Below are 9,671 nucleotides of genomic sequence, written 5' to 3'. Positions count from 1 at the left end.
TGAACTTCCGGCGTGGGGACTTTGTGGGTTCACGTGGCCGCGGGAGGACTTCCGGGTGTGAAGAGCGCGGCCGGAAGAGCGCGGGGAGGGAAATGGGCGGAACAGGCAGGGACAGACCCCCAGGGGCAGCACCCCCCGGACACACACGGGGCGAGGTGAGGGGAGAACCCCACGGGCACCCCCAGACACGGGGGCGGGAGAACCCAGAGACACCGGCACACATGGCGGGGGGGGGAGAAAGAACCCCACGGCCTCCCACACACACGAGGGAGGGGGAACCCCACCGGCACTCCCCCCACGGGGCAGGAGAGGAGAACCCCAGATACCCACAGACATGGCAGAGGGGGTTGGGAGAACCCCACAGACACCCACACATTGGGGGGGGGGGAGAACCCCCCAGAGCCGCAGGCAGCCCCTGCAGGCCAGGGCCCCCCAGCTGCCCCGGGGGAGCCCTGCAGACACCCCCAGGCACCCCCGCCCCGAGGGGCAGACACGTGCACACACTCACCCCCCTGCACCGATGGACATGGTGGTGCACACCCCCGCAGTGCTGCGCACAGACAGACAGACAGAGCCTGCAGCCAGGTGCGGGGAAGTTTTATTTGCCTGGGGCCCTGCCTCAGCCGGCCGCCACCGTCTCCTTGACCCAGGCCAGGACGCGCCGCACGTCCACGTAGACGCCGTACTTGGAGGCCGTGCAGGTCTTGTCGTAGCTGAGGATGCCAGCCGCGTACCAGGTGTTGTCATCAGGGTCCTGCACGGCGAAGGCGCCGCCGGCGTCCCCGTAGCATGTGTCCTCCCGCAGCGCGCTCATGCCCACGCAGAAGGTGTCATTGCTAAGGGTGGGCTGGACCCAGTAGGACGCATTCCGCGCCTTGTAGTACTGCCGGCACTGCTCCTCCTCCACCACCGGCAGCATCACGTACTTCAGCGTGTCAGGAAAGGCGAAGGCGGCACCGCGGCCCCAACCTGAGACGTAACCCACCCGCCCCGGGCGCACATAGTCCTTCTGCGGCAGGCAGATGGGCATTGCCTCATCCCCGAGGGGCACCTTCTGCTTGAGCTTCAGCAGAGCCAGATCCACAGCCTCAGGGTAGGCGGGGTGCAGCACCACGTGCTCAATGTCCAAGGCGGGCTGATTCTGCTTCTGGCTGCCCAGGAAGAGCTGCAGTGTCGGGGCGATCTCCTCAGGCTTGGCGTCTTCAGTGTGGTTCAGGTAGACGTTCCTGCCCGTGGTCAGCAGCCACTGGTCACTGATGAGCGTGGCCCCCACGGTGAGGTTGTGGCGGGTCACCAGCCGGCCCTGCCACGGGAAGCTGTCCTTCTGAGCCAGCAGGCCCCCGATGATGCGCTGCATCTGCCTGGGGGGGTTTTTCGGCTTCCCGCACACTGCACAGGGCAGAGCAGGGCCTTGGTGAGTCCCCAGGCCCGCAGCAGCCCCAGGGAGCAGCACTGAAGATGGGGGTTGCAAGCAGCCCTGGCAGCCCCTCGGCAGCCCAGACAGAGCGCTCAGAGCCCCCCCGCTGCCCAGCCCCTCCAGCCCCAGCCCCTGTCCCTCTGCTCTCACCTGGCTCACAGACAGGCACCTCCTTGCCGGCTTCGCGGCTCACCCACGTGTGATCCTCATCACACCTGTACGTGCCTTTGGGGGGAAACCAGAGTCAGGACCCCTGCCCTGCAAGGGGGGGCCCTGCAGCCAGGGAGGCATGGAGGTCCTCATTCCTCCCCAGGGCTGGGGTAGCAGGGGTACCCCGGGGGGCGGGGGGGCTGCATCATCCCTCATTGGGGCAGCCCCGCGCGTCCCCTGGAACCAGGGAGAAGCCCTATCCCCGGGCGCTGCGCCCGTGCCACGCGCCTCACCGTCCCCAGAGCCGCGCAGCTGGTAGTGCGGGTTGCAGCGGTACTTGATCAGGTGCTCCACGTAGCCGTGTTCGATCTCCGCAGGCTTTGCACAGCTCCACTCTGCAGGCACAGAACGCTCAGCTGCCCGCAGGCCCAGCCCAGGACACCCCCCCCACCCCTTGTGGGTCCCTCTCCAGTCCAGTCTTCCCGCCCCATGCCTGCTCCCTGCCAAGCTGCCCCTTGGTTCCGTCCGAGCCCCAGCGCTCCCACCCTTGCCCTGGAAGGTACCGGTGGCAGTTGCGGTCTCCAGCAGGGTCCAGGCCAGGCCGGCAATCAGCAGCGCTGCAGGTCTGCAGAGAGGGCACGCTCAGCAGAGGGTCCTACCCCCGTGCTCCCAGCCTGTGGGCTCCACCAAGACTGGTGCCCCGGCCAGGCTCCTGCCCCGTCCCAGCAGCTCCCTCCCCGGGAGGGCAGAGGGCCAACCCCACACCCCCGAGGCTGCCCGTCAGACACAGCCTGGAGAAGTCACCTGGGCCAGACCTGGACCCTGCTGCCGTGGAGGACAAGGCTGCAGTGTTGCAACCCGGAGCGTTTCCAGGCCCAACACAGGTCCTGCCGCAGCCCATGGCAGGGCCAGGTCCTCAGCCAGGCAAGCAGGACAGACATGGCACCAAGCACACACGGACACACAACGTTGCTCACCCCATGCTCACAGCTCCCTCTCCTCACAGCAGCCTCCTTCTGCAGGCTGATGCTGCTCAGAGCTCCCTCGTCACCCCTTTTATTGCCACCTCCCTCGCCCTGGTGCAGCCAGACCGCCTGACCCTGCCATGGGCAGCCAGCACCTTTCCCAGCAGGAGGAGCACAAAAATCCCCACCTGGCTCAAGGCCGGCCTGGCAGAGGCTCCTGGGAAGCCAGCCAAGCCCCCACAGGAAGCCAGTGTGCCAAGAGTTTCCGGGATTTTGCAGCTACAAGTATGCAGGGAAGGATCTGGCTGCAGATGCTGGTGCCCTGGCGCTGTGACACCAGCTGAGGTTCACAGAAAGCAGAGCCAGCCGCTGCCCCCTGCCAAAGTGCCCTGTGCCACCACCTAGAGCTGTCCCCATGGGGGCACTGGGCAGTCCCCCAGGACACAGGCAGCCCCCCAGTGCTGGCAGGTGAAGCTGGGGCACAGGAGCTGAGTCCCGGCCCATCCCATCCCATCCCATCCCATCCCGGTCCTGGCTCTGCCCGCAGCCGGGGTGCTCCCTGCCAGCCACCCTGCATGGCCGGTGCGCAGCGGGGCTCGGTGCTGCCAGAGCCCTGGGCAGTGCCAGCCCAGCTGGCCGAGGGGTGCAGTGTGTCCCACACCAGCTCGCTGCAGGCTCCGAGGGACCGTGGCCAAGCCGACCTCTTCCCAGAAGTACCCACCCCTTCCCCGCCCAGTGGGCTCCAGCCCCGTGTCCCGCCAGCCCCGGGCCCCCTGGGCAAAAGTTGTTTGTCAGCAGAGGCGAGGGCCCAGCCCAGCCCAGCCTGACGGGAACTCGCGGCGGCAGCCGCTGGCCAGTGCCCAGCTGGGTGTGACAGCCGGCAGCAAGGGCTCGGGGCAGAGCCCATCAGCCTGCGCCAACAAGCGGGGTCTGCTTCCCGCAGCACGACCGAGGGGCAGCGCGGGAGGGAGCCGACAGGCACCCCCCCCTCACCTACCTCAGGGAGCCAGTGCTGCAGCAAGGCTGCCCCAGACCCAGGCTGGCCCTGAGCCACTGAAGCCTGGCTGGGGGTCTCACCCTCGGACCCTCTGGTCCTTCATGCACAGGAGGGACGTTGTGTCTGGTCCCAGACACTCCAGAAGACCTGTCCCAGCCTGTGCAAGCTTCTTCCCATCTCATGGGACACCTGTGCCCCAAAACAATGCAGGGCTTGACATCTCTGGCCCAGCACCAGTCATACTCGTGCAACCATGCTTGAAAGGCAGAAGGCTGGAGTCCAGCACAAGATGCCTCAGGGCTTGACAGCTCCGACCCATGAGCCTGCCAGCACTTAGAAAGGTGCTGTGGCATTTGGTGATGGCAGGCTGGTAGCAGACTTGTCCCCCCCCAGGAGGCTGCCATGCCCTGGCAGGGGGGAAAAAGCAACACACAGCTGTGCCCTGGTGCCCACCGGCAACCCCAAGGTTCGCTCGGACGAAGGGACTGCAGGCAGGAGCTGCCCCGGCTGCCCGTGGGCACGGAGCGCAGCCCACGCGCCGGGCTACGGCAGCACAGGGCCACGCTCGAGGTCAATGCCACCGGTGACTGCCGTGGCAGCACAAGGCACCAATTGTCTCCAAGCCACAGTCACGGATCAGCTGCAGAGCACAGACAAGAGTGCAGCGGGACAAGGGGAAAGTCAAGCTCACGCTCCCACGGACACAACAGCTGCCTTCAGACCAGGAGCCTCCCAGGCCCTCTCCAGAGAAAGCACATCCAAACCTCGGCCAGTGGACCAGCTCACATCCCTGTCAGAGCAGCAGCACCAGCTGTCTGAAAGCAGAGAATCAAGGGAACAAGGAGGCTGGTGCAGGGGGCTGCAGGTGCAGGGGAGCAGGTGGGTGACAGCCCTGACGTGAACAAAGGGCCGCTGAGAGCAGGGTCAGCGGCCCCACTCCTGTAAACAAGTTTGGTGAAGTGCCGTGATGCAATCCTGCTCTGCGGGGTGGATTGCGAGAGGCTGCAGAGGGAATGCCATGTCCAGGTCAAGCCGTGTTGCTCAAGAAAAGCCTGAGATGACGACAGGCAGCCCAGGGTAAACCAACAGTCAACACTGGAGGCCCCAGAGACAAAGCCGACAGCCTCCAGCAGCGTGAACAAACAAGGCCTTTTCACAAGTGACAGGGCGTAACCACAGCTGCCTCTGAACATCTACGCAGCGGCAGCAAAGGGAAGAAACGGCGCCCAGCACCTCCCAAGGGCCCAGCCTCACGCGGAGGTCTCTGCGAAGGGAGCCCAGGCGGGCTCGGCGTGGATCCATCCCAGAGCCCTGCAGCTTCTAGTGCCGGGAAAAGATGCACCGACTGGGAACAACATGAAGGGAGCTGCTCAGCTGAGGAGAGCTGGGCTGCATCCCGCCAGCCCAAGGGGTGTCCTCAGAGCAGCACATAGGACCAGGTGAGCCAAACATTTATTGACACTCAGGCAGGACCCAGGGCCCGCAGGTTTGTTACAGGACCTTGTGTGGAGAAGGGAGAAGGGCAGCAAGAACAGACCCTCCTGTGGAGGCTGCGGTGCAGGAGGACCAAGCGCCAGCCAGAGCAGGCAGCACAGGCTGGGGGATCCCTGCGTGGCCCCCAGCTCTGGGCAGTGACACCAGGGAAGGTGTGCCCACCCTGGGAAGTGCTGCAGCCCACAGGGTCCCTCCTCACCACCCAGCAGAGCCGCACCCACCACTGGTTTCTGCTGGGGAGCCCAACCCCCAGGAAAGCCAAAATATGGCCCTGGACAGCAGGTGTGGAGGCCTCCTCCCCAGTCCTCGCCTACCCAGCACTGGAAGCGTCAGGCCTGTCCCTGCTTGGCCACGGCTGCTCCCAGCCAGACCTTGGTCCTGCAGCGCATCATTGCCGGTGATCTGCTCCAACTGCCTCCATGACGTTCTTGAACCCCTGCTCCCTAACCAGGGACAGCATGTGATGGCTGGGCCCCGCGGTACCTCCGCTCCTGCACCAGCATGGGGCTGCCCAGAGCCACCCTGGGCCCAGCGGCTCCCCTGGGGAGCTGCCTGGCCCCTCACTCACCTCAGCAGCTCCTCTAGCTCCCGCTTCACCATCCCCACCACCAGCGGCCCGTGGTACACGAGCGCCGTGTACATCTGCACGAGCGAGGCTCCAGCACGGATCTTCTCCAGGGCGTCGCGCCCGCTGCTCACCCCGCCTGCCCCGATGATGGGCACCCGGCCTGTGGGCAGGCGTGGGCTCAGCACGGCATGGGCAGCGCCAGCACGCGCCCCCAGCCCTGCTCTGCCCCTACCCTGGGTGAGGGTGTACATCTCCCTGACAGTCTGCGTGGAGAGCTCCCGCAGTGGCTTCCCGCTGAGGCCCCCGGGCTCCGTGCGCTGCCGGCTCTGGAGGCTGCTGGGCCGGCTCACGGTGGTGTTGCTGACAATCAGCCCGTCCACACCGAGCTGCGGGGGCAGCAGCATAAGGACACAGCTCCCACGAGCAGCCCCCCACTCTCATCCTCAGGCTGCCAGGCCAGGACCCTCCCCAGCAAGTGCCCCAGCAATGTGCCTGGGGACAAAGCAGGTGCCCCTCACCGCCTGGGCCGTCCCCAAGGCCTGGGTGATGCACACAGGCCCTTAGGGACTCCCAGCTACCCAGGACACCGTCCCAGCATCAGCCAGAGCACTGCAGGTCTCCCTGTCCCTTCAGAGAGGGGACCTGCCAGGAGCGCCGTGGTCCTGCCCCCGCGCTGCGCCCAGCTCCCCACCAGCCGCCCGCTGCCGCCTCTCACCTCGCAGACGACACTCGCGATGTCCCGCTTGTCCTGCGCGGTGAGGTCAGGGGCGATCTTCACCAGCACAGACGGCTTGCGCTCGCAGGGCAGTGCGTCCCTCTCCGCCAGCACCTGCGGGGCAGGGAGCAGGTGGGGGGGACACCTCCACCCCGGACCAGGGAGACCTGCGCACCCGCCGCCGCAGGCAGCACAGGGACAGGCCCTGCTCTTCCTGCACGGTGCTGCTGCCGGGACGGGCGCCCTGCGGCACCGGGCCCAGGGCAGACGACCCACCCAGCACCACGGCGACTCCCTACGCCGCAGGGGGGGCTCGCTGACCCCTTGCAGGAGCAAAGCGGAGGGCAACACCTCCCTGCTCACGTGCAGGAGCACAGTGCCCGGGGAACCCCGCGCTAGCAGCTGATCAGGGGACACCTTGGTGGCTCTGCCCACCACTCCAGGGAGCCACCCGCCCCTCCTTGCACTGGCACAAACCCGCTGCTGGAGCAGAGCGGGCGCTGCAGGGGATGGGATGCAGCCAGTGCTGGCAGCCATGGTCCAGGCTGGCTGTCGGGATCACCCACCTTGGTCAGCAGGTCCTGCAGCTCAGCCTTGCCCTGCAGGTCCCGCAGCCCTGGGGTGTTTGGGCTGGACACATTCACCACCAGGTAGTCAGCCAAAGGGCCCAGTGTCCGGACTCCAGCCACATAGTCAGCTGCAGCATCGGTAGAGCTCTTGTTCTTGCCCAGGTTGACTCCGAGCGGCATTCCCTCTGGAACACAGACATGGCTGAGCTGGGGCAACAGGACCAACCACCACCCGAGGGGCCAGAGCACCTGGCAAGGGAGGCCCCAGGACCAGCTAAAATCACAGCGGGGTTATGCAGCCCACGTGTTTCATGGGGTTGGGCCTGGGACTGTCCTGGAGCCACTAGAGCATCACCACAGCTGCCCCAGTCAGTACCACAGCCTCCAGCCTGACCACCTGGTGGGGGCTGCCCTCAGACACTGCCCAGCTGGGGCTCTGTTGGCTTTGATGGTCTCTGCAGACAGGTCCTGACCGAAGCAGCAAGCGGAGCGTCTATCACAGAGAAAATGGCCAGAGAAAGGTGCCTGGTCACAGTCCCAAGGCGGAGAGACTACAGCCCCAAGAGGATTCCTGCTGTCCTAGTGCACCTCGCTCTGGCCAGGGCCCTCCTGTGCCTGGACACTGGCATCACACACCTTTCCTGGCCCACACGTGCCTGGGAGACCCCCAAACCCATCCTGCAGACCCCAAGAGCAAAGGCTTATAAGTTTGTCTCACCACCAGTGAGCCTGAGCTGTGTCTCCTGGCGGGCCCGCAGCCTGCGCTCCACTGCAATGTGGCCATGGCTGTTGAATCCGTACCTGCACCACAACAGACAAGGCTCTGGGCTGGGCTGGGCTGGTGTCCGCAAGCCCCGAGCAGGACACAGGAGAAACACGAGGGAGACACGTGGGTCTCTGCAGCTCTGCTCAGCGCATCCAACCCAAGAGCCACCACAGCACAGACCCCAGAGCCGCGACCACCCAAACAAACGCCCTCCCCCTGGGCAGGACGCAGCGGAGCAGCCGCCCTCGGGCCCCACCTGTTAATGACCGCCTCGTCCTCCGCCAGCCGGAAGACCCTGGGCCTGGGGTTCCCCTCCTGGGGCTGGGGCGTGACAGTCCCCACTTCTACAAAGCCAAACCCCATCTTGTACAGCCCGTCCACAGCCTCGCCCTGCTTGTCGAAGCCGGCCGCCAGGCCTACGGGGTTGCGGAACCGCTGCCCGAGAACTCGCACCTCCTGCGGGGCAGGGGCTGGGTCAGGCGCTGGCAGCCGGGAGGGCCGGAGCCCACCGACACCGGGAGCCATAGCCAGGGCCTCGCTCCCGCCCCCTCCCCTCCGTCCCCCCCGCCCCGCAGGGTGTCCTCCTCGGGTGCCGGCCCCGGGGGACCCCCAGCTCCCGCTGGGACCATCTCCTGGCCCCCGGGACGCCCCAGGGGCCCCTCCGCCGGCTGGCAGAGCTCACCACCCCCCACGGACCGCGACAGGTCGCCCCGGAACCCGCCCGCTCGCCCACCCCGCCGGGCCCTGGGATCCCCTCGAGCCTCCCCCCACCGCAGAGCCGCACCAGCGCGGGGCCGTCGGGACGGGCGGGTGGCAGCAGTCCGAGAGCGGCGGCGCGCAGGGCCAGGCCGTGGGCGGCCTCGGGGGGGAGGGCGCGGAGCGCGGGCATCACCGCCGCGTAGAGCCGCTCGTCGCCCGCCGCCAGCGCCGAGCCCAGCAGCAGCCCGCAGCCGCCCAGCGCCACCGCCAGCAGCCGCCCCTGCGCGGGGTCGTCAGCAGCGCGACCGCCCCGGCCCCTCGGGCCCCCTCAGGCCCCCTCCTCATCCCACACCGGCCCCTCGCCCCCCTACCGGCACCAGCACACCGCCCCGCACCCCATCCCATCCCGACCCCCACCCCGGCACCACCCCCGCCCCTCCCCCCCCCCCGGGCTCCCATCCCCCCCAGGGCCCGCCGGCCGCTCACGCGCAGCGGCGCCACCATCGCCTCGGCCCGACACGTGGACGGGCACTTCCGGCCGTCCGCCCTGATCATTGGCGGAGGCCGCAGCCTCCCCAGCCAATAGGGGCGCACCAGGACTCGGGGCGGGCGGCCGGATCACGAGACGAGCAGCAGGTGCGGGACCCACCGGGGGGAGGAGGGGGGCGTGGGGCTGTCTCGCGCCTGGCCCCGCCCCGCCGGGGCTCGCAGCGGGTCGCCCGGCGGCCGAGGGGGCGGGACCCCCGCAGCAGCGCGGTCCCCCCCGGTCCCCCGCCACAGCCGCGCACCGGCACCGAAAAGGGTCCCGACACCGCCCCGCCCCTCGGCGGAAGCCCCTGGGACACGGCGGCTCCAGGGCCGGCTTTATTAGGAACCTCCCGCGAGATACAAACCCGTGAAGGGTATGGAGCGTCACTACAGACCCGCCGTGGCGCGGAGCCCACAGCCGGCCTCACCCCTCCCTACACCGCTACTGCTCTGCTAGCCCCCCGCCAGCCCCGCTCGCACTCCCAGCAGCATCAGGAAAGCGCCCGGTGACACCCTCCTGCAAAGGGACCCCCGCCGCCGAGGCCATGGAGGGGTCTCTGGGGGTCCCATGGGAGCAGAGGAGGACACACAGCCAGCTACAGCCAGAGACAAGGAGACAGGGAAGCAGCAGTGTAGGCACAGCCACAAGGCCAGGGCCGCATCCCCTCACAGCCATACTCCCTGCCTCAGAGCCCGCTCGTCAGCAGCCTGACCAACGGCTTTAATCAGCCGAAGCCCACAGCAGCTCGTGGGCGATGCCGGGGTGGGGAAAGCCCCATCCCAGCCTCCACCTCCCCTCTCCA

The 9,671-nt window shown here is 67.8% G+C and overlaps 2 protein-coding genes and 1 long non-coding RNA gene across 8 annotated transcripts; 1 reads left to right on the top strand and 2 right to left on the bottom strand.

Moving 5' to 3' along the window:
* Nucleotides 1-581: 581 nt before the first annotated feature.
* Nucleotides 582-2,629, bottom strand: LOC141929777 (haptoglobin-like). Its single transcript, XM_074839667.1, has 5 exons — nt 2,545-2,629; nt 2,131-2,192; nt 1,861-1,962; nt 1,568-1,642; nt 582-1,389 (listed from the first exon to the last, which is right to left on the bottom strand). The coding sequence occupies exons 1-5, from the start codon at nt 2,547-2,549 to the stop codon at nt 620-622; spliced, it is 1,014 nt and encodes a 337-aa protein (XP_074695768.1). The 5' UTR covers nt 2,550-2,629; the 3' UTR covers nt 582-619.
* A 1,717-nt stretch (nt 2,630-4,346) lies between these two features.
* On the bottom strand, nt 4,347-9,045 carry DHODH (dihydroorotate dehydrogenase (quinone)). 5 transcript variants are annotated; one of them, XR_012625098.1, is made up of 10 exons: nt 8,827-9,045; nt 8,426-8,620; nt 7,898-8,097; nt 7,594-7,676; nt 6,873-7,060; nt 6,307-6,420; nt 5,824-5,977; nt 5,592-5,751; nt 5,338-5,466; nt 4,347-4,874 (listed from the first exon to the last, which is right to left on the bottom strand). XR_012625098.1 is itself a non-coding variant. In XM_074839642.1 (10 exons), exons 1-10 carry the CDS (start codon nt 8,893-8,895, stop codon nt 4,780-4,782), a joined length of 1,380 nt encoding a protein of 459 aa, XP_074695743.1. In that variant the 5' UTR covers nt 8,896-9,045; the 3' UTR covers nt 4,347-4,779. The 5 variants fall into 5 exon arrangements, 4 of the variants coding, with proteins under 4 accessions (XP_074695743.1, XP_074695742.1, XP_074695745.1 ...); XM_074839642.1 differs by having other exon boundaries at nt 5,338-5,459; XM_074839641.1 differs by lacking the exon at nt 4,347-4,874 and having other exon boundaries at nt 4,965-5,459.
* Nucleotides 4,832-7,503, top strand: LOC141929778 (uncharacterized). Of its 2 annotated transcripts, none has more exons than XR_012625100.1 (3): nt 4,832-4,968; nt 7,038-7,243; nt 7,337-7,503. It is a non-coding gene; the product is annotated as an uncharacterized LOC141929778 (long non-coding RNA). The 2 variants fall into 2 exon arrangements; XR_012625099.1 differs by lacking the exon at nt 4,832-4,968 and adding an exon at nt 6,429-6,956.
* Nucleotides 9,046-9,671: the final 626 nt, after the last annotated feature.

Source organism: Strix aluco, chromosome 14, assembly GCF_031877795.1.
Source record: "Strix aluco isolate bStrAlu1 chromosome 14, bStrAlu1.hap1, whole genome shotgun sequence".
NCBI lineage: Eukaryota > Metazoa > Chordata > Aves > Strigiformes > Strigidae > Strix > Strix aluco.
Note: the sequence above shows the minus strand (reverse complement) of the source record. Positions and strands in the feature narration are given on the sequence as shown.